The 24,308-nt window shown below is 48.0% G+C and overlaps 1 protein-coding gene across 8 annotated transcripts in view; it reads right to left on the bottom strand.

The window, feature by feature from the left end:
• SFXN5 (sideroflexin 5) overlaps nt 1-23,957 on the bottom strand; it is a gene marked incomplete at its 3' end in the record, with an annotated part of 101,009 nt that extends 77,052 nt beyond the window's left edge. For 4 of the 8 annotated variants that reach the window (XM_081155938.1, XM_081155935.1, XM_081155941.1 and 1 more), the window contains exons 1-3: nt 23,838-23,957; nt 16,432-16,500; nt 5,037-5,114 (exon numbers count right to left, since the gene is read on the bottom strand). In XM_081155938.1, the coding sequence (XP_081012064.1) occupies nt 5,037-5,114; nt 16,432-16,500; nt 23,838-23,939 (249 nt within the window). In that variant the 5' untranslated portion in view covers nt 23,940-23,957. Of the gene's footprint in view, nt 1-5,036; nt 5,170-16,431; nt 16,501-23,664; nt 23,759-23,837 lie in introns of all 8 variants that reach the window. The other 4 variants (XM_081155934.1, XM_081155937.1, XM_081155940.1 and 1 more) reach the window with 3 other exon arrangements.
• Between the last annotated feature and the right edge of the window lie 351 nt (nt 23,958-24,308).

Genomic DNA, 24,308 nt, shown 5'->3' on the forward strand with positions numbered 1-24,308 from the left:
TCCTCTTGCCCCACACAACACACTCAGCATCTCTCTACCTGGAAGGTACAGGACAGACTTTCACAATCTGTCCTGTAACTTCCCAACTTCCTCTCCTACTCTCTGTCTCTAATCTCATCTTGTCTTCCTACCCCTCCCTCCCTCTTGGATCTCTCTCTCTCTCTCTCTGTCTCTCTCTCTCCTCTACTTCTTGGACTTTGACTTACAGGGAGTATCCTCCCACTGCCTGGGTCTCCCTCTCCAGTCTACATTTGATCTACCCCTCAGGGCCCATTTGTACTCCTCCACGAAGCCTTTTCTATCGCCTGCATTCTCAGGATTTTCTCACCAATGAACTCCTACCTATCTTCGCATTAGCTCCACGCAGCTCAGCCACCAGCCCGGCTTCTAGCCACCCACTTGTGTGGTGGCCTCACCTGGGCCGGGAGCTGGAACCATGTGTGTGTCAATTTCCTGCTCAGTGCCCACCAACTCAGCACCTTTTATATATTGAACGATCAGCAGATGCCCACAGCCTAGACTGACGGTATTGACCACACAGGTTTAACTGGGGCTGCCAGACCTTCACAAGCTCCTCTGACCACAACCGCCTTCACTCCTCTGCCCCCCGTGTCTACATTATTCTGCTGCAGAATAATGTAGGGGTCTTCATATTTAACCCTACCCATCTCTATCTATGCCAAACATCCCAGCACATAGAGTGCACACAGCAGAGCCATCCCCCAGAAACCTCACTGCCTGTACTTACGTCGTTGCTCTCATCTATGGCTTCGTTGTTTAATTGATAGCCACAGCCCTTATTAGAGTTCCTAGCATATCAAATTTCTACTTGTTAAGCCCAAAGGGTAAGTTATACTTATTTTTGTTTTATCCTTAGGACTAAATTATTCATTGCTGTAGCAACCTTTTAACAAGTTAACAGTCTTGGGAGGAGATACTAGCCACCACTAACAGACAACCAACTAAGGCCACTGGGCGCGAACAAACTGTCACTCCACTAATGTATACCCACTGGTGAGATGTAACTGGAGGCAGGTTACATAAGAAACTGGCACACAGGGTACCCAGTATTGTGTGTGACATCAGGACAGGCCTGCAGGTATCAGGACACATGCACAGGCCTCTGACCCAGTTGCCTGCAGAAGGACATCAAAGCAGGCCCAGTGCCTGGGAGCAGACAAGGCTGCTGTCCAGGCTGAGATGAAGAAACACCCAGGCCTCTTCAGGAGGCACAGAAATGACCCTTGAGCAGGGCCAGCCTGAACCAGAAACAAGGACTGTCCTTAATTCCAGATTGCTGAGTTTCCCCAAATCCTGAGTGAAATGTCATCACCTATCCCTTCCATTCCTGTGTCTATACAGGCCAGAGGCAGGTGTGGCTTTGCAAATGAAGGCCCAGGGAGGGAAGCAGCAGTGTGAAAACTGCCACAGAGAGAGAACTGCTACAGAGCCCAATCCCCGATGCTCTGGGGAGCCAGAAGGCCGGGAAGGGAGGGAGAGGGAGGATCTGCTTATTAGGGGCAGGTTCACACTTGGAGCATTATGCCACCAAGCCACCAGATGGAAACTGCAGGCCTCACCAACATAAGCCAGAAAGAGACGCACAGCTAGTGCCAGGGGCCTCCCCGCCTACCCTCCTCCCAGCTCCAGGGAGGTACATGGGGGCTTTCAGGACAGAAAATACAGGAGGCCCAGGACTAGAGAGGGGCTGACAGGCCACATCACCCAGACAGAAGTACCATGCTAGGAACAAGGAGATTGTGGCCTGCCCTCACTGCTGTCAGTCGCCCCCAACTCAGCAGGCAGTGCAGATGCGCGAGGTTGACCCTGCCCGGCCATGCATTGCACCATCTTGCATCACTCTTCAGAGCCCTGCACAAGGACATCTGGTCAAAGTACTGCATCCACCATGCATTTGCCCTTTAGGTAGCTGGCCACAGTGGAGCCCATCCCCATCACTTCCTCTGGGACTGCTCTCTCTGTGCTCACGATGTACTCCCTTGTTTGCAGTGTTCTTATCAGCAGGTCCTCCTCACCAGCCCCTTCTCAGCCCTAACATCTCCAGAGAAAAATCTCTTCCAGAACCCTTCGTCTGGGTGGGTTCCTCTTCCCTCTCCTCTCCCACGGTATTGTGTTTTCTGTTGTTGCCTAGATTCTGTGGGGTCCATGAAGCAAGACTCTCCTCCAGCATCTTCCCTGCTCTCTCCCAGGCCCTGGCACCAAGCCTGGCCTGCAGGTGCTCCCTTAATACACACTGAAATGAACTAAACTGGGGAGGGCTGAGGTTAAGCTGCTTGCCCCAGGAGCACCCTACCAGCCACTGGTGTGTGGGGTTGGCAGTGCAGAACCTTAGCATGGGCTTTGCACCTAAAGGTGTTAGAAGAAGGGAGGGGCAGTGCCGCACATCGTTACCAAAAGGATGGAAGAGAAGACAACAGTGGAGGAGAGACAGCACCATGTTTTTGGATGAAAAATGAGTAGAGTTTTAGTAACTGACCGAGCAGAGAGGAGGAAGCCATCCCCTTAATGCCTGAAGAGGGCATACCTAAGGAGCCGCCCATCACCCCAAGGACACCAGCAAAGCTCAGGACTTGAAGGGACAAGGTACCACAGAAAGAAAGGGTTAATCATAGGGCTAGACACAGGGGTTGATTGAAAGCCTGTCCTCAAAGCTGTAATACCCGTAGGCCTTCACTGCACAGCAAGGTGACTCTTACCAACCTCATCAGTGTCCCTACCAGATACTGAAGGTTTATCAACCTTCTGGAGAAACTGAATTATAGGGACTCCAAAGTTGGGAACACTAGCACAGTGGAAGGTGGGAGTAGGTGAGGCTAAACGCAGGGAGATTAATGAAAGTCTGCAGTGAATTTTGGGACTCCAGCCTCCTTCCCCTCCTTGGCTTCCAGAATGCAGAGAGAAGAGATGATACTGTATTCACAAAAACAGAAAGAGGATTCTATTAAAAAATAAATTTAAAAAAGAAACAAAAGAGCTCACAGAAATTAAAATTATACTAGCTGAAGTTAAAAATTCAATAGATGTGTTGAAAATAAACTTAAGGAATATTCCTGCAAACACAAACAGAAGGTCAAAGTCAAGGAATAGAAGAAAAAAAGAAAATCTGAGTGATAATCTAAGATGTCACATATTTGACTGATAGGAGTTTCAGAATGAGAAGAAATTATTAAATAAACAGTCTAGAAAAGTTGTCAGAACTGAAAGACAGGAGTATTCAAACTCCTGGAATAATGAATTTTAAAAGAGATGGCATTGTGGAATTTCAGAAATAAATTTTATAGATAAAAAGAAGACACTAAACATTCCAAAGAGTGAAAACAGGTCACTTGCAAAGAATTGGGAATAAAATAGCATTGGATTTTTCAACCACTTTACTGGAATCCAGAAGACAATAGAGCAATGTCTTCAAAATTCTGAAGGAGAATGACTGTCATACTAGAAGTTTCTCCTCAGCCAAACTGTCTATTAAGGCTGAGTGCAGAATTATAATTTTTCAGGCATAAAAGTACTCAAAAATTTCTTCCCTGTTATTCTTTTTTTCAGGAAGATACTGGAAAAGGTGTTCCACCAAAATGAAAGTGTACAAACACCAAGAGGAAGACCTGAAGCTAGAGGGACTGGGCCCCAAGAAGGAAATTTTCAGGGGGAAAAACAGAACTGAAGAACTGGAGTCTTTGGGATTGAAAGGAGGCACTGAAAATATCCCTAGAGGGTGTGGTAAGAATTAGAAATGGGACAAAAAACTATGCTAATGAGGAAAAAAGAGGCAACTATTAACTGCAGATAAAACATAAAGTTTAAAAACAGTGGAAACAGTCATGATACAACCAGCTTGACTCTACAGTAGGTGCTATTTATATAATTGCAATTTGAATACTGAATATCCATAGACCCCAAACCATAATAACTATCTTGGGAGGGTGATGAGGGTGGGGAAGAGAAGCATGTTTATGGGGTGGATAATAAGAGACCTGAATTCTGAATTACCATAATAGATAACACAAAAGAATTCATTGATAAATAGCAGTATAGAACATGTTAGATTGAAATACAGATTTCTATCTGAAGAAACAGCTAAAAGTACTTGCTTCTAGAGAACAGGGATGGGAGCTGAAGAGGGACAATGGGCAGCATACTACTTTTCCTTACAAGTGTTTTAGTACTATTTGATTTTTTGAACTATGCACACATTACTTTTTTCAAGAATTAGAAATGGGACAAAAAACTATGCTAATGAGGAAAAAAGAGGCAACTATTAACTGCAGATAAAACATAAAGTTTAAAAACAGTGGAAACAGTCATGATACAACCAGCTTGACTCTACAGTAGGTGCTATTTATATAATTGCAATTTGAATACTGAATATCTAATTTATTTTAAGTTTTTGAAATAAAGTTTATGAACCAAAAGAAAAATTTTGGCACACTAACCATGAGTCTCTGTAATCATTAAAGTTGCCCTACACTATAAGCCCCTACTCCTCCCCCAAACCAAACACAATCATCAATATTTCAATTAGCTCCAGTTCAAGTTCCTACACACTATACAAAAAAATTACAATGTCCTAACCTAACCTCTACCATCCACTCCCCTTTCTCAACCTCAACTTGAACTTTTGGGGAGTAGTATGCTGGTAAATAATTTATTACTCAATTCTTTGAAGGACAAGAGTCCTAATTTGTAGCTTTTGCCAATTTCCATGGTGTAAATATTCTCACTGTGGCTGATTTCCAGCTATCACTATGATGTCACTGAATGTGGAATTGGGAAAGGGTATACAGGTCAGCTCCAGCCAACTACTGCCTTTGGGCCTTTCTAGCCTCATCAGCTGCCATGCTTCCCACCAGAGCCAGGGCATTGGAGAGATCTGGGTATTCCATCCAAACAGCCAGAAGTCCACAGCAGTATGCAACAGCAGTAGGAGTGGATAGTGAAGGGAAAAGAAGTGGTCTGGCTCCAGCAAAAGGGTTAGCAATTTGTGACCTTCCGTCCTTCCCCACATCCAGCAGAGTTACCTGTTCATTGGTGACCCCTGGGCGCAGAGTCCCATGCTTATAGTCTTCCAGCAGCTGCACAGCCTCTCTGAGACGTCTCTGCAGGGAAGGGAAAAAAGGGACATTGAGGGGCACAGATCCAGGGCTCCAGCAACTCTTTGCCATGCAGGAATGCATCTGTATTGATCAAGTATTGACAATATCACGGTGGACAAGACCTGCCCTCCAGCTCATGGGACACACGTGACACAACAAAGAAGGATGCAACCTAAACATCGATTCGCAGGGAAATGGCTAAATGGCAGTGGTATAGTAATACTATGAAACATTATTTGGCAGTTTAAAAAATGAAGTAGATCTATATGCGATTCTATGGCTATATCTCCAAGATATTTTTGAGCAAGAAAGAAAATTGCAGAGCCATATGATGCTACTCTTTATACCCAACAACCCCCCCCCCACACACACACACAGAGAAAACAGTATTTTCTATGAGAATATTTATGTGTGTAAATGCTTCAAAAAAGCTCTAGAAGGAAACCCCCCAAACTGGTGACAGGGATTACCTTGGGATAGGAGGAAAGGGCCCGACTTAGCAAGAGGTGTGATAAGGAACTTTAATCTTAACTGTAATACTGAAAGTTTTTATAAGGAGAGCATATTTATGTAATACTGCTATAATTTCTTTTCAACATTTTAAAAACACTAGCAGAGATTTGCATACTAAAGTGCATATGGCTACAGTAACTGATAGGAAAAGAGAGAAAATAAGGATAGAACTGTATGATTTTTAAAAATATTAAAAGCTAAAGAGACAGCAACAGTGATAGAAGGCCACTTGGTCCATCAAAACACCTATATAAGAATATTCAGAGCAGCACTATTCAAATAGCCCAAAGCTACAAACAATTTAAATGTCAATCGTAGACTGAATAAATTGTAGTCTATGTACACAATGAAATATTATACAGCAATTTTTAAAAGCAAATTACATTACATGTTACAGCGAGGATGAATCCGACAAACATAATGTGGCCGAATGCATTTTCCAAAGATGGTCACCCCAATATCTCCCATCCCCCATGCTCTTCTAGAACCTTCTCACATCCTCATCAGAGGTAGAGTCTATGTCCCCTCACCTTGGTCCGGGGAAGCCTTCATGACTGCCTCAATAAATAGAGTTTGAAGTTAGCTCATAAAAATGCCTTGCACCTCCACCTCGTTCTCTTGGGATGGTCGCTGTCTTGGAACTCAGTCAGCATATTATCAGGAAGCTCAAGCATCCTATGGAGACACCCACATGGACAGCAACAGCTCCAGCTGAGCCACCAGCTGATAGCACCAGCTTGCCCACCATGCCTGAGATCCACCTTGAAATGGACCTTCCAGCCCTGGCTGATGCTGCATGGAGCAGAGATGAACCATCCCCTCTGAGCCCCGCCCAGATTGAAGATCAGTGAGCAAAAGAATTGAGAGTTGTTTTAAGCCACTATATTTTGGGGTGATTTCTTACATACAATAGACTGCTAATACGCATGATAAGCAAAAGAAGTCAGATGCAAAAGAGTATATAGTATATAAAATTAAAAAAAAAAAGTCCGAACTCACTGGTGGTAGAGGTCACTATAGTGTTACCTTTAGGGGAACTGACTTGGAAAGGGCATGAGGGACCCCTCCAGGGTACTGGAAATGGAAATGTCTGATCTGAGCGGTGGTTACATGAGTATAAACATATGTCAGAATCCATTAAGCAATAAATTTAGGATATGTTCATTTTACTGTATGTATGTTGTACCTCAAGAAATTAACAATAAACAGACAACAGGGATAGAAAACAGCCTCTGTCAAGGGCAGGTGAAGGGCCCAGACATCAAGGATGCCCAGCATGGCTGAAAACACCCAGGGAGCTGCTGTTCCCCTTTTGATGGAGGAGGGACAAGGCCGGCTGGGAACGCGAGTGCGGAGACGGCAACATCAGCCGCTTGGTCTCAAGGCGGAGGCAGCACCAGGCAGGGCACCCAGGGGGTGGACAGCATGTCTGCTGAGCCAGCTGGCAGGGGGGGTCTCATAGGGTGAAAAATGATGCAACAATGGGAATAACTGCCAGCCTGGACAAGCCAGCCAGGCCACCCCGGCCCATCCGGCCTGTGTGTGAAGCACCCGAGGCCCGCAGTGGTCTAACCCAGGGCACCAGGGCCAGGAAAACTTGCTTGGGAGCAAGCCGACTGCTGGAGAGCACTGTCCCTGCCCTTTCAAATGTATGTGTTTCAATAATTCCATAACTCCAGAGAGCCTTCCTGGAATCTGTTTCCCAACTGGAGATAGCCTTGTGCTTTCAGGGTCACCCTCCCCCCTGCTCCCCAACCCCCACCACCACGATTAATCCATGCTGCTTAAACAAAATGCCAGAAAAAGCAGAAAAGCACAAAAAAATAATTTTAAATGACCTGTAAACATACCACTGAGATAACCACCTCAAAAGTGAGGGGGATGTTCCTTCTAGACTCAATACATTTGCTTTTCATGTCAATTGTTGTTTTAACTTGCTTAAAAGTCACCCAGATAGCAAGTGAGCGCTTTGGTATTTGAGTGCAGAGTTAAGTCAGACCCTTTCTCAGTCCGCCCAACACCCCAAAGCCTCCCAGTGATGCAGCAAGCTCCCCGCCCCGAGCCTGCTTCCTCTCTTGCTGCAACTTCTGCCTTCAGACAATGAGTGCTCCACTTTCCACCACTGAATGGTGAATGGCCCCGTGTTCTCATTATTTTCCCACTCCAGGGATTCTTCCGAGTTCCTATAGCAACCTGGCCAATTTCCATCTCATTTGACACGGTCATCAAAGGGAGGCCTCCTGCCACAGGAGTGAGTTCCCAAGAGCCCTCATCTTGGCATGGCTTGAGGAAGAACTAAAGCCAGAGTTCCTGAACACAAAGCTGAGACTCCAGGACTGAAGGAAGCTAGAACGTGCTTTTCTGCCTCTGGGCCTTGCTACCCTCAGCCAGGCCCCCCTGTCAGAGGCTGAAGGGCTGGGGCTCCCGGCTATCCTCTGGGGCAGGCGAGTGCCTAGGCCACTTGTCTTGAGAGGTCCCTGAGGGCTGGCTGCTCTGGGGGCTGGTCTCTCCACAGAGAAGGGGCAATTTTCAAGAGACTTGAGGGACAGGAGGGTCAGCCCTCCTCTCAGCCCGATGCATTGTGAGGCTTTTCAGAAAGCCCCCGGCATGTGAGTGCAGGGAATGCTGGAGGGTGAACTTTGCAGAAAGTTTGTTCAACCAGGAACAGGCAGCCAGGTCCTGAATGCCAAGTGGTGCGGGGCCCCGCCAGCTGGAGGCAAGGCTGGGGCTCCCAGGGGCCAGGGGCATGGATGGCCCAGGCTCCATCACCAGCCTGCCTGCCTCTGAGTCACCTGCCAGAAAGTGTCACTGTGAGGGTGTCTCCTTGTATTTGGCAGGGGCATGGTCTCCAGAAGGTCCCTCTGCAAATGCTGGCACCTGGGAGGGAGGCCTGCTCCTGGGGCAGAGAATTTTAACAGAGGAGAATCCTGGCCCCAAGTCTGAGGGGAGGGGGAAGGAAGCAAAGGGGCAGGAATGGAGTGTTAGGGGAGTGGACAGAAAGGGCAAGAGACCAGGCCAGACAGAAATGGGGACAGAGGGACACAGGAAGGGAAGGGCACAGAAAGGAAAGCTGGGAAGAGTCATCAGAAGGAAAACTCATCTTTTTTTAGGGGGAAAGAAGGGGCAGCATAGCACACCCCCAAATTAAATGCAGACTGAGTATAATCCCTGCTTGGTTAAGGAAGGATGACAAACTGATATAAATATTTAACTTATAATAATATTTAATATATTAAATAGATGATGGGAGTGATAGCATCTGGCCAGGATGTGAGTAGCACCCAGAAATATTTCACCCCGCTTTTGGTAAAGGGGCCCACCCATTCTCCAGGCGGAGCTTGCATGTTCCCACCTCCTGACTTTGCCCATACAGTTCACTTCACCAAGACACCCGTCCTCCCCAAGTCCATCACCAACCCCATCCATCCTTCAAGGCTCACTTCTCCAGGAATCTTCCAGAAACGCTCCCTCCTGTGAACAGTCAGAGAGCATTGGGTTTGCACCTCTCTAAGGTCCCTGACCACTTACTGCCCTGTCAGAGATTGAAAAGTGCAGGGAGCAGGGGACTGGTTTGAGGTATCTTTGCAGGACCACAGGACTTGCCCACCCCAGGCCATCACCAACACAGGGCCACAAATAATGTGCATTTAACAAAAATGAATGACTGAGGCTTCTGGGGGGAGAGGCAAAGTGTATGGTTTAGAATCCAGGTTCCAAAGTATCAGACCAAAGTCTGTTGAGGGTGATGCAGGTTTTAAGAGAATCCCCAGATTCCATGAGACTGTGCCCTGTTCACATAGGATATGAATAAAAATACCCTGTGTGTGGATGTTAAAACCATCTAGGCCATCCCCTTTCTGAGACAACTGGGGCCAGGGAGAGAAGGGCATTTCCTTGCCCAGGGTCACAGAGTGGATGGGTGGCACCTGGAAACCCATTGCATCCCAGTTCTGGGCCATTTCCCTGAGACATCAGCATGGAAGACCCTCTTGTCCTCATGACAGTAACTGAGAGAAGGGAAGTCTCAAAACAAAACCACAGGAAATCCTGCACCTTCTCCCCAACCCAAAGCTGATACTCCAAGTAAAAAAAGTGGGCACCCCACTCTCATTCAAAGTTGAGCCCAGCGTGACACAGAGAAACTAGAGAGCATGTTTAGAGAAAGGGTGCAAATGAAACATGAGCATTGCAGGCAAAGCTTTGAGAATCCCAAAGCTTGCAGAACTGAAAAAGAAAGAAAGAGCACTGTCAGGCATCAAGGAGAATGAACTGACAGTGGGTGGCGTCCACATGGAGGAGAGGTGGCTGGCAGGGGACCAGCACGTTATGTCACAGGGTGTTAACTGCTCAGCATCTATCTGATTGTTCTCGCCTGGGCCAGCCTTGCATCTGCCAAGTGCAGGGCCATGCATCCTTACCTTGTCTGCAACCTTGGCTGGATCCATTCCTATTGTGGCCCCAGGTGGTGGGACTTGTGGGCCAAAGCTAATGATTTCTGTGCATGCATAGTGCTAAGCCCTCCTCTTGTCTTCCTTGGGCCCTCCTAAGCCCCTTCTTGTCCCCTCCCAGCAGTCCAGGGACCTGCAAGGCTGTCTGGCTTGGTTCCCACTAGCCACGAGCCACCTTCTGGGGGGCCTAAGGAAAGAGGAAACCAGGACTCATGGGGAGAGGCCCTGCTTTCCTCGTGGCCGACCTCCGGTCGCCTTCAGGGGGCCTATGTGAGGTAAACTAATATAACTCTGGCAGCATGGCTGGTAGTACAGCCTTTAGAAAATAAATCTGTCCAGCTATCCCAAAAACTAGAAAAACAATTGTGGCCTCCAGCCTGGATATCCTACTCTTGGGAATTTATTCTAAAATTAATTAATTAATTAATTAAGCACAGATGAAAAGTGGCATGCCTGAGACTGATTTTTCTTCCTTCCTTTCTTCTTCTTCTTTTTTTTTTTTTTTTTTTTTTGCAGGATCACAAAAGACAGTAAACAACCTATCTGTTATACCTGTAAGTCTAATACTAATGGTTATAAAGACTTGGAAATGCATGAAAAAAGCAAACAAAAAGTCTATGTTCAAATTAATAAGTATGCCAAAATGTGTGCAGATAGGTAAGAACTTGAAGTGTATAAAGGTACTGACATTTGGGTATTTTTAATAAAAAATTCCATTAAAGCCCTGGCTGGTGTGGCTCTGTTGGTTGGGCTTCGTTGTCCCATACACCAAAAGGTTACCAGTTCTATTCCCAGTCAGGGCACATGCCCAGGTTTCAGGCTCGATCCCCTGTAGGGAGCGTGCAGGAGGGAGCCCATCAATGTTCCATTCTCACACGGATGTTTCTCTCACTCTCCCCCCTTCCCTTCCTCTCTCTAAAAATCAATAAAAATATTTTTCTAATTCCATTAAAGATTTTTTTAATTAGAATATCTAATGCTGTCTAGAATGCATGTAAATGGACACCCTCACTCACTGCTATTGAGAGTATGAACTGATATGATCATGGTACAGGTTGGTGCAATCTGCAGGGCAATTTGGCAATATATTCAAAAGCCTTAAAATTACTTTCATGCAGGAATTCCACTTCTAGGAATTTATCCAAAGGAAATAAAGAGGAAGATGGGGAGATTTATGTACAAGGATATTTATTGTGATATCATTTATAATGGCAAAAAGTATTGAAACCACCCAAATGGTCAACAATAGAGAAAATGACTAAATAAATTATAGAATAACCACATGGTAAATTACATGCAGTTATTAAACACATTTTGAAACAACATTTAATGACAAGGAAAAATGCTCATGATATGCTACATGGAAAAAAATATATATATCATGTATACATTTGTTATGTATACAAATATATCATATGATTCTTTATGTATCTATATAGAGAGATAGAGCTACATTATACATATTATGTAAACATCCTAATTTTATACATAAACATACATCAAAATGTTACTGGTTCTTATTTCTGGCAGGTGGGACAATAAGCAGTTTTTATTTTCTTCTTCAGATTTTCATATATTTCCCCATTTTAGAGATTAGTACCAGAATCACATCACATCAGGAAGCATAGAATGTCAGTTTTCTCACTGCTAGTACTAAGTTTGGTCACCTGGTTAAAGGGGTGTCCTCCAGCCAATTGTAAAGGTACCTTTTCCTCTCCGTAATTGCTAAATAATCTTCAGGGTGATACTGTTTGAGAGCATAGAAATATCCTGTTTCCCAACAATCTTTGCTCTAGGGAAACAGCGTCCATTAATAATCCTGGTTGGAATCAGCTGTTTCACTGAGGACTACACAATGGCTGTTTCCTCTATATTTACTGGCTGGCATTCTTCTGTGAAGAACTTCCCTCCCACATTTTTAGTATTATTACGGACTCAAGGATTTATTATTATTATTATTATTGTTATTTCTCAATGTATTATAATCCATGGCTCTTATTCTTCTTAATGTTCAAATTATCCCAAGTGTGGCCAGTCGGTTGCCCTTCAAGCCATTCCCTGTGTCTCCATCATTCCCTGAGCACTTTCGTACTTTATGTAACAACTCTCCTTGCCCCCCACATGGATTTGCCCATCTCTCCATGCCCTAGTTCCTTTTGGTGGATAGTGGCACACTGTTACTGGGTGTCATTGCTTCTAGGCCCTTTCAGTGAACAGAGCCAGGAAATCAGGAATATACGTGTGTGTGTGTGTGTGTGTGTGTGTGTGTGTGTGTGTGTGTGTGTGTAAATCATGAGTTCATATTGATACCTCCAATTCAAATTCAATATCACATAGTTCTTTGCCTTTTCCTCTAATTCATATTTATATCTCCCCACTCCCACGGTGAGAACCCCAGTTCCCAACATCAGTATAAATCCTTAGTTGTTCTATCCTACAATATGCCCCAAAAGTTTCAGATTACAACACCAATACTAGTATTGAAATGGCGTTATTAACACTATTTCAGTTCGTTTTCTATGCCCTTTAGGATGATAATCTATTGATCCTTCATTCCCTTAAATAATTATTGAATTCAGAATAGCAAATTCCTTTTATCTTCGGTCCATAATTGAAAGTAGCTTAGACGTCAGCTGGTGCAGCACTGCCCTAAGAAATCTAGATGAAAGCTCATGACCTCTGTGGAAGGCCAAAGCTGGGGCTTCTGCCAGCTCCTCGAAGCTCCTTCCTCAGGCCGGATCCCCCCCACACTGCACCCTCACGGAGACCCACACCTTCAAGATCCCCTCAATAATCTACCCTTGCAGACATTTCATGAACCAGGCAGACTTACTGACTCCTCTCCAGGAATGACGGTGGAGGGGACGATACTGGGTCACGTCAACGACTATCACAAGCACAGGAGGCGTGACCCACTTCAAAAGGGCCCCCAGGGGCCTGGCCAGTGTGTCTCAGTTGGCTGGGTGTCACAGAGGTCACTGGTTCAATTCTGGGTCAGGGCACACGCCCGGGTTGCAGGCTCCTCCCCGGCAGTGGGCGTGCAGGAGATGGCACATCGATGTTACCCCCTCACATCGATGTTTCTCTCCTCTCCCTTCCTCTCTCTCTAAAAATCAATATCCTATTAAAAAAATTTAAAAAGTGCCCCAGCCCGGCCTGTCAGCGCACGGGGTTACTGGCTCTCCTTCCCAGTCCTTTCCCTTCTGCCTCCTCTCTCCTCTCTCCTCGAGGATCAAAGCGGAGTTCTCCCCTCTCTGCCAAGCAGACCAACCTCCTTCTCTGAAGCCGGGCTCAAGACATGCACTAAACAAAGACAGTCTTCCTCCTAAGAGAAATTACAGTAAATAAAATTTCCTCCGCCTCATCACACAGAAGAGGGCTGGAATCTTTTGAAAGCTTGGTCAGTTATAAATTGCAAACAAGTAGCCTCAAAACTCTGTCAAGACGAGTCTATCCACTCATTCAGCTACTGCCCCTCGGAACAGGGTCACCAGATGGCTCACGCTGCCCAGGATCTTTCCACCTCAGGAAACTAGTCTCCAGAGCCACCTCCTCAGGTCCTCCACTATCCTCCCACCCGCACAGGCAAACAGGCCCGTCCTCCGACTGGGCAGCCACCGCCCACACTCCTTCCTAGGACACCAGCCAAAGGCCCTGGAAGAGAAACAGTGTTTTGTAGACAACAGCCATGGTCTGTGAGCCCAGAAGGGGAGGCTGGCCCTCCTGGCAGCGCCACCATTCACGGGGGAGGGGAAGGTAAGGGACCTTTTCCTCTCAGTGCCTCCAATTTCTCATCGTGTTCATGCAGGTGGCCTTCCGAAGCCACCGGCCTGGACTAGAACCAGTGAGGGCCTGAAGGCCCTACTCATGGCCCTTCCAGAATTTTTAGGGCCTAGATCTCCTGTGGGCAGAAACTTTCCAAAGGCCAGCAGACAGTGCTAGAAACAGTCCCCAGCTGGGGTGTGTTTGGGGGGGGTCACTACGGGAAAGGTGAAGATCTTTCTGGGAAGGCTCATCATCTTTGATGAGGGGAGGGAACTTGTGAATTCTGAAAAGTATTCTAAAACTATTTTGCATTGGTTTTATTTTCTAGTTAGTAAATAGTTAAGTTGCTTCGACACCTCAATGAATAGTAAAATACGAGATTTTTGTGTGTAGTAATGGTATTTAGGCCCAAATGGTTTAGTGATATACAAGACTGTTGGGGCCATTCAGATTGCGAGAGCTGAAGGAAGAAGTGGTACAAGACAGAGGGGAATGAAGGGGTCTAGGCCTGAGAAGAGGGTGGACTGGAGAGGAGGGCGGTGTGAGTCCCCGGCACAGGTGGCATGTTGCCCCATAGCTGCCAATTCATCCCCGAGGCCCCTGCCAGCTCGTGGTGATCTGGAGAGCACTGAAATCCTCCCCACCTACTGAGTCTCCCTGACATCTCTCAATATGCCTCAAAGTTCACCATTAGCACCTCCATCTTTTGAGGTAAGCAGTGGGCTCTGCTGACTCCTCCATCAAGCAGGTAACACTTATGTTGGGATTTATGTGGCAACTGTATCTAGTTTTGTACCATTCTAGAACTTTCTAGAAAGACACATAATCTAAGCTAGGTAAGTAGTTTCTCTAGTTTGGCACTCTTCCAAATTTTTGTGTGATCATATAGACAACTCCTTAGAAAAGTCCAGGCAGAGCAGAGAAGTATAGCAGCCTTGCCCTTATGAGGCAGTAGGCCCAGGGGGGCAGGTAGGGCCAGCCAGTAAAATACCTGAGCCCTCTGTCCTGCTGAGACGCAGTGGGAAACCACATGGCAGGTTAATGTCCACATTTCACGTTAATGGGCTGCTCCCTCGGGCACAGTGGGGACTGTTGTAGGCCCAGGAGTCCAGCAGGCCTTGTGCTCCTTTCCACCATGGCTTTTCCCTCCCAGAGCTAATTAGCTCTGGGGCTGAAGCAAGGCAGTGCTCAGCACAGAGGTGTGCAGGGAAGTGCTATCCACTCAGGAAGCCAACTAAGGGACTCAATGCCTTGCTCAGGGTATGTGGCCCAGGGCAGGAGCTCAGGCCTTCTGCTCACTGAGTGTTCTCTACGCTCATTACCTGAACAGGGATGCCAACTGGCTAAGAGTAAGGGTTCTGAAGATAAGGTTAGCTGGGTTCAGACTCTGGCTCCATCACTGGCCAGCACCATGTGCATGAGACTTACCTTCTGTCTGTTTCCTTATGTGAAAAATGGAACTGTAACAGTATCTGCCTCACGTGTCGCTTTGAGTTAATGTGTTGAGCTGATGTATGTAAAATGCTCAAACACTGCCTTGCTCACAGTAAGTGCTTAGTAAATCTTTGCTATTTTGTGTGTGCATGCATTCTTACACACATTTGTAAATACATATACAAAGGCTACAAAGACACACTTCTTTGGATAGCTGAAGTCAGTATGTTTAAATCTGACAATACCAGGTGTATTGGTGAGGCTAGGGAGCAACCGGAACATTGCAGATGGAAATGTAAAACGTGGAGCTGCTCTGAACAGCAGTGTGGCAGTCTCCTATGAAGTTAAACATATACTCACCACACTTACCATATGAGCCAGCAATCCCATTCCTAGTTGTTTACTTGTAGAAATGAAAGCATATGTCCACACAAAGAATGCTCACAGCAGTTTTATTTATAATAGTCAAACACTGGAAACAGCCCAGGTGTTCATCAACAAGTGGATGGACAAATTCTGGAATATCCCTTCAATGGAATACTACTCAGCAGTGAGAAGGCATGCATTATTGATATGTGCAACAATGCAGATATATCTCAAAAGCATGATGCGAAGGAAAAGAAGCCAGGCACGCACTGCTGCATTCCATTTATGACATTCTGGAAACAGCAAGACAGAAGGGACAGAAAACAGATGGTTGCCAGGGGCTGAGCAGGGGAGACTGACTACTACGGGCATGAAGGGACATCTTCAGGTGATATAAATGTTCTACACTGTTACTGTGGGGGTGGATTCATGACTGAATACGTTTGTCAAAATTCATAGCATGGTTCACATATAAAAGGTAAATTACACCATAATTACCTATGAGAGGAGGGTACTGGGTAGGAACAGTGCATGAAGGATACATTTTTGTTCTACTTAAATATCTGTACTGTTTGAACTTTTGTAATGAGCATGTAATTCATGTACTTGGAAATAATTTTATTAAAGTTTGAAATGATGATGATGATGATATATATCTACATTGAAGGGACGTGGTGAGATCCAAATGAAATGAGATAATGCATGTAAAGTACACACACAGATGATCCACGGATCTTCTAAAGTGACAAGGTATAAAGGCCAAGGGGCCTCCACAAGTGACAGCCATGACTTACCTCAGTGACAAAGAGTGTGCGAGGGTCGATAATATCCAAGAAGTGCCTGAAGCGGCCATAGAAGGATGTCTGGAGAAGGGGGTGGGAGAGGAGAGATCAGCTGCTAGACCATCCTCCAGCCACTGGGGAACCCCGCCCCACACCCCACAGTCCCCAGGCCTCCCCACACGGGAGGTGAATACCAATGAGGCCTCACTGCTCAGTGACCTGAGGGCAGCTTTCCCAGTATGAGGGCTTTCTAACATCAATTCAGAAAGACCATTAAGACTCAGTGACTGTCCCAACTTCTCTTCAAGGTACCTCCCATTTTTCTCCCTTTCCCCTCAGTGTCCTGAGATCCTCTCCAAGCCTTTCAGTAGCTCCCCACCTCCCACCACCAAGCACCACCAGGCTGGAGGTAAAGCCTGGTCCCCCGCCCTCTCCCAGCCTTCCCTGACCACCACAGCCTCCCTGCCTTGCTTAGGACCTATGGAGTGAGGGAAGGTCCCTCTCCGAGGTCAGGCTCCCCATAGGCAGAGCTCAAGCACCACAGAACCCTGCTTGCAGCCCTCAGGCCCTCCTTCACCCAGAGCTCTGGAGCTGTTGTGAGGCCCAGGATGAGGGACCGACTCCCTCCGGCCTTGCCCCAGAGCAGGTCCCTGGAAAAGAAGGGCTTTGTGCAAAGCAGGCCACAGGCATTAAAGCACAATGAAAGGAAACCAAGCAACCCTGCTGCTGGGCCCTCTGCCCCAGGGACAGAGCCAGCTTGGCAAAGCCAAGCTCAAGGGGAGGAGAGAGGGTGCCAAGCTAGGGGACAAAGGGAAAGGCTACAAATACTGGGGGTTCTTGCCTCGCTATACTCCCAGGCTCTGTCCCAGATCCTCCCTGGAGGCCCACAGCTCTCCAAGCACTGTCCTCTGCATAGTGGAGGAAACACAGGCCTCCACACTCCCTCCCCTTGCTCACTAGGAAGCCAGACCCTGCAGCCAGCTTCTGCTCCTTTCCCTTCTAATAAAGACTCTGTAGTAGGCCCTGGATCACCTCAAAGTCCCCTGCACACACCAGGCCCCATGCTCCTCCATCTCTGCTCACCATGGCGTGCCCACCTGGAGTAGCCTCTCCACCTCCTGCCTTTGACAGACCAGATCAAGCTTCAGCACCATTCCTAACAAAAACAGTTGCTTCTCTAACCTCTTACAACTCAAGTGGCCTAAACCACGATGCTCACACTATAGTCCTGGCAAAATTTCACCTCTGCTAATTTAATCTAAGGAAACAATCAGTGACATTCATAGGCTTGGTCAGAGGTATACTGTATGCTGAGAACACTCACTGCTGCATTATTTGTAAAGGTGGATGGTGACTTAACGCTATGCACCATTTGAAAGCATGTTCAGACAACGTTTATGACATGGAAAAATGCTTATGATGGTGTGAAATGCATATAAAGAGGGTGATTCCAATTAGCAGACAAGGAAATAAGTAGAGCGAGGTGGATAGTAAATGGATAGCAAAGAGACAGAATGACACACAGATCCTGGTCCACTAACATGAACCAGGGTTCCTTAGGGAAGTCGCCAGTTCCAGGGCTGGGGCAGGGAAGGTACCAGATGAGACTGGCACATTTTTTTTGTGCCAGAAAGCAATGAAGTGCCCCCTTCCCCCCACAATGATGAGGACATGTTAAAAGGACCAATGAAGGGCAGGTGGACATTGTGTGCCTCCAGATGTGATACCTTGAGAAGTTCAAGATATCGCTCACATAGTACTCAGGAACGACTCAACCTAATCATGAAGAAACATCAGACAAACCCAAATTGAGGAGCATTCCATAAAATAACTGGCCTTATTCATTAAGTATGTCAATGCCAGAAAGACAAAGAAGACTGAGGAACTGGTCCACATTGCAGGAAACTAAAGAGACAACTAAATGCATCACATGATTCTGGATTGAATCCTGGACGGGAAGGGGGTAGGGAATGATATTCTCAAAGACATTATTAAGACAACTGACAAAAATGTGGGTCATAGATTAATGAAAGTATGTATCCGTATTAAGTTTCCTGAATATAGTAACTATACTGTGGTTATTACTATAGACTGAATACTTGTGTCCCCCCAATATTCATATGTTAAGTCCTAATGCCCAAGACAGTAGTAGCGGAGGTGGGGCCTTTGGGAGGTGGTTAGATATGAGGGCACAGCCCTCACAAGTGGGATTAGTGCCCTTATGAAAGAGGCCCAGAGATCTTGGAGAAGGTGACTGCTCAGCGAGCATGGAACAGCAGGAACTCAAGGAGGAGGTTGTTGGGACACTTCCTGGATGCAGTGGGGTCCTTGTGAGAAACCCTGTTTCTTTGTAGCTGCTTTAATGCCTGTCCTCCCAGCCTGAAGAATGGCAGGGAAGGTCTCTACTTTCTCAGTCTGATTAATTTTTATTTTCTCAGTAGTTGAAAATGTATGGCTTTTCTCCCCCCCTCTAAAATTCAGTCCCTCTCTTTCCTTAATTGGAGAGTCAGTGGATGTTTTTCGTTCCCTTTTTCTTTACCTGAAATGAGTCAGCCAAGTGATTCCTTCCAGTTCCTTTCACAAGAAAGGTGAGTCAGCTAATTCTCAGCAGGGGCTGGGGCCTGCAGTACACGAGGCCTTCCCACCTCCACACAGCTGGGGGAGAGGGGCCCGTGGGTGTAGCGGCTGAGGGCGACGGTCTGAGAAGGAACCTTCAGCCCTGCTGCACCCAGACCTCTAAATCACTAGGCTTAGGAATAAATACTCACTGAACCTGTAGCCCAAAGGCAGAAAGACTGGACCAGGCTGCACACTGAACCACCTGAGTATTCCAAAAAACAGCTGGACAGCCAGAGACTCAAACTCTACTGGCCTGGGGTGGGCTCCAGGCATCAGTGTCTGTTTAATAACCTGCCCAGGTGAGTGTGCAGCCGGGGTTAAAGCCACTGGACTAGAAGGTATTGACCCTTTCCACAGCACAAACCAGCCCCAGGACCAGCCCTGGGAAACAGTCACTCTCTAGTCTATGGGATAGAAATGATTGAAACATATAACTACCTACAAGTCACTTTCATTTGAAAACTTACTTCAGGCAAACTATGAGAAAATTCCCCATTGCCTCCCAACTCCAGAGTGAAGAGTGCATTTTCCTGCCCAGCAAGTTCCCTGCAACAAAGAGGAATTTTGTGCAACCCATATACTCTGCCACCATAGGCCTTGGCCAGTTTTAGAGCCCAGCACACCCACAATCAGGGAAATGTGAACAGTGCAATGGACTGAATGTTTGTGCCCCTGTCCTCCTCCCCCCCAAAAAAGTCATGTGTTGAAATCCTAACCCCCAAGGTGGTGCTTTTAGGAGATGGAGCCTTTGAAAGGTGATGAGGTCATAAGAGTGGAGCCCTCATGAATGAGATTAGTGCCCTTATAGAAGAGACCCCGGAAAGCTCTCTCCACCCTTCTGCTATGTGATGTTACAGCTAGAAGGTGCTGCCTATGAACCAGAAAGCTGGCTCTCACCAGACATTGAATCTGCCAGCACCTTGATCTTGAACTTTCAGCTTCCAGGCTGTGAGAAATACATTTCTGTTGTTTATAAGTTACCCAATCTATGGTATTTTGTTATAGCAGCCCAAACAGACTAAGACAAATAGTGATTGGTTTGATATTAAGAAATAATTATTTTAGATGTGTTAAATGGTGTTGTGGTTATGTTAAAACTACTCAAAAAACCTTCTGATGCCATGTAAAAAAGAAGGCACTTCACCTCTGTGACATTCTCCCTCCAAAACCCATAACCCTGGTCTAATTATGAGAAAGACACTAGACAAACCCAAACTGAGTAACATTCTTTAAAATATCTGAGTAGTACTTCCCAAAACTGTCAAGGTCATCAAAAAAAGAAAAGTCTGAGAAACTAGGGAGACATGACAAATAAATGTAATTTGGGATCCTGGATGGGATCCTGGAACAGAAAAAGAATATTAGTGTAAAAAACGGTGAAATACAATGAAGTCTGGAATGTAGTTAATAACAATGTTCCAAAGATGGTTTCTGAGTTTTGACAACTATACCATGGTAATATGAGATAACATTAGAGGAAACCAGGTGAGGGTTATACAGGAATTCTGTTCTTTTTTACTTCTGTAAATCTAAAATTATTCCAAAATTTTAAAGTTTTTTTTTTTAAAGTACCCAAAAAAGTCCTTACTTTTTAGAAATACTTACTGGCAGGTACAAGGGAATGACAGGATGTCTGGGGTTTGCTTTAAAATAATTCACTGGTTGGGGTGGGGCCATAAAGATGAAATGAGGCTGGTCTTTCATTGGTAATTGTTGAAGCTGAGTGATGGGTGCACAGGGATCAGTGTTAACTGTCTCCACTTTTTTATGCTTGGAAATCCCCATAATAAAAAGTTGACAATAAACAAATAAACAAACATACATTGACTCTGGAGCCAGAATGCCTAGAAAGTTAATCTGTTTGTGTGCTGCAGTTTTCTCACCAATATTATAAAGGGTAACTGTACTTGTCTCACAGGGTTGTTGTGAAAATTACATAAGTCAATACAGAGAAAGTTGGAATGATGATTGGCTATCATCACCAACTTATGGGGAGAGAGATGAGCACAGACCAAAGGCCACTGAGGTGAGCTATCTGTCTCCATTCTCTGACGCTGCTCAGTGCCCTTGCTTCCCTGCCCTCCTGGGCAGGGGAATCCTTGACGAATGAAAGGAAGAAGGGTTTGGGGCAACTCCAGGAACTAAGGAAAGACCTTGGCGCCCATTCTTGCAGAAAGTGGTGAGGCTAGCTGGGGACTGAGAGTAGTGTCCCTGATGTGGGCTCTGGGAATAGACCCTGGATTATGAATCACTCAGGGTTCCAGGGGCTGAGAGCAGCCAATATGGTGAAAAGGTGGGTTTGAGTGGCAGGTGGGTGTTCAATTCGAGGAAGAAGAGGGCAGCAGGGTTGGGTCATGCAGGCCTTTGGGGACTCTCCAAAAGTGAGATCTTTATTTCAGAAGCAGAGGAAGCCACTGGAGGGTGTTTAAGTGTGTGTGTGGGAGGATGAGTCACTTGATCAAACCTGTATTGGGACGCTGCCATGAGGAAAAGGGAGGGCTGAAAGTGGAAGCAGAGAGACCTGTTAGGAGGCTTCCACAGTGGCTCAGGAGCTAGAAGATGGGCCTGGTCTAGGACTGTGGCAGTGGAGACCAGGGGATCTGAGAGCTGTTTAAGAGACGAGAACACTGGCCCTCTGGTTGTATTTAGAAAGTGAGGGAGAGGAAGAGCGGTATACAGTAACTCCCAGGTTTCTTAGGAGTCAGCTGGGTGGTAGGTTGGTCTGCTTGCCCAGCTGGGAGCAGCGTGGAAGGGAACAGGTCTGAGGGGGAAGCTGAGTTCTTTAACATGAGTGGGTCACATGCACTGTGCTTTATGCAGGTTACTATGCTGGAGGAGGGGCACCTCAAATCCATACACTGTTACTGCCTTCCAGAGCCGTGCCAAAAAAAGAGATACCAGCAATGGCTGCCAGAACAGAGCAGTCTCAAATGTGCGTTTATGGCTCCAGCCGTGATCGCCGCAAAGGGCTCAGTCCACTTCGAAGTTCTTGACAAAGGTCTGCTGCGTGACCGAATGTCCCAGAACAAGTACCAGAGAAAAACCCTCCCACAGACCTTTATTCAGCACATTACTATGTGTCTAGCTAGCCCCACCTCCGAGTTAGGATGGAGACAACAGAAAGGCCAGGATCAGCCCTGTCACTCAAAAGGTGCACACAGGGGTTAAGGAGACCAAGTCACCGGAGAGACAAGTATTAGAGGACCACAGGGCAGGCTGACTTACAAGGGTCCCACCTGGGGTGGCCAAAGACATGGGCAGGAGGGAGTCGGTACCCTAGTCCCACCAGGGGGTAATGTCACAGGGGGAAAGGGAGGAGGTGGGCCCGACTAAGCCCTGGCCAATGCACAGGGCCCAGGAAAGGGGGACAGCTGATGCAGGGTCACTCGATTTCAGGGAGAGGCACCCCTGACAGTGTCACCCTAGGTGGCACCCTACACTGGCAGGAAGATGCTAGCCTCACCTCAGACACCTACATGCAGAGATGGCTTATTATTTAAAGCAATTACAGTCCTGTTTTAACACGGGGACATTTTCTCAGAAGGCTTAGGAACACAGCTCCTTAATTATCAGTGGAGCTCAGTGCACCCCGTTGCTGGAACCAGTTTCTCTACCACCATCACCACCAAAAAAACAACAAAAAACCCCACCGCACCGACCTCCCTACATTTCCTTTCTTCCTGCAAACTTCTTTTCTGCCCGCCTCCGCTGTCCCCCACCCCAGGCCACCCCAGGCCACCCCAGGCTCACTTCAGCCAAGTCTTCTGCCCTTTTCCTAATAAAGTCTATTTCCTCAGCCGGGGCCCAAGCGCACGCGGGGGGCTCGAGCGAGCGCGGCGGCCCGCGGCCTGGGAACGGCCCCTCCCCGCCCCGCCCGCAGCTGCGGGTTCGATCCCCGGCTCCGAGACCGAGGGTAAGCTGGCGACGCCCTGCCGGGGGTCCCGGAGGAAAAGGACCACTGCTACGGCGCCCCGAGGAGCCCGAGCAAGTCGGACCGAGCCAGCACTCGGCGGCGCCCGGGCTCGGGTTCCGAGGCCCCAGGTCGCAGCCGGCGGCGCCGCGCACGTTCCCGGGCACGGGGACCCTCCCAGCGGCCGCCTGCCCCCGGAGATGACACAGCGTTTCGCTCGCACCCAGCTCCCCCGCAAGTCCTCGCTCCATCCCCGCAGGGCACCGGCCGGCCGACTCGCGGCGTCAGCGCACCGCCCGCGGGAGGGGACCGGAGTCGCGGGGCCGCGAGCGCCCCTCGGCTCGTGGCCCCGACCCGTCGCGCACGGAGGATCGGGGGAGGGCTGGGAGCGTGGCCGCGGGGCACCGATGCTGCCGGGGGCTCCTCCAGAAGCTCGGAAGGACGGTCAGTCCCCACCCGGGGAAAAAGGCAGAAGGCATCTCGGCCACGGCAACTTCTCGTGCAGGGCCGGGCTCGAACTTTCCGCCCGGAGCGGGCCGCCCCACAGCCCCGAGCGACCCTGCAGAAGCCGCTCGGACCCGGGCGCCCACATCCCCGGCCCGGCGGCGGCGGCCAATCACCGCGCGCCTCCGGAGGGAAAGGCTGGAGGGCGCGAGCAGCCGCAGAGCGACGGCGCCGACGGCCAATGGGGAGCCAAGGTGGGAGTCCTCGCTCACCCCGCTGACCAATGGAAAAGGAGTGGCTTTGGCCGAGGTCCCCGATCCAGTAGCTGCAGGCTCCGAGGTGGCCGCGGGGTCGAAGACCCTAGGGCTAAAGGGGATTTTGGAGACGAGTTTGCTCGCCCTCCCTGTGCCACCCGCTGACCCTCAGACCACAGCCCGGTCCTCACCTGCTGGAAGCGGGGCTTGCCCAGCTGGAAAGGAGGTGCATCGGTCGAGGCGCTGGCGGCACTTGCCGCTGCCGCCGATGCTGTAGTCGCTGTATCCGCCATGGCCACTGACGCCCGCAATCTCCGGCCCTTTTAAAATGTCCCTCCTCGGCCCCCGCCACAGCTACCTCTCCGGATTGGCCATAAGCAACCGCAGCGAGCCGGAGGCGCAAGGCGTTGTGGGGAGTGTAGTTTTCCTTGGGAAGGTGCTGGACAGCCCTAGACTGCGGAGTGTTGCACCGACTCAGACCGGGATTTGGTTCCCGCTGCCGGTTTTGCAGCCCGCGGCCAGAGTGCGCGTAGGACTCCAAGGTCCCGACGACAGGGCCACGGACTGTCCCCTCGCTGGCTTCCTGCCCCTAGAAGTTTGAGTTGCTGTGGTGGGCGTCACTCCTGGAGCTGCGGCTCAGAAGAGCCTTACTCAGCCGGGTC

Source organism: Miniopterus schreibersii (assembly GCF_964146895.1).
Source record: "Miniopterus schreibersii genome assembly, chromosome: 13".
Taxonomy (NCBI): domain Eukaryota; kingdom Metazoa; phylum Chordata; class Mammalia; order Chiroptera; family Miniopteridae; genus Miniopterus; species Miniopterus schreibersii.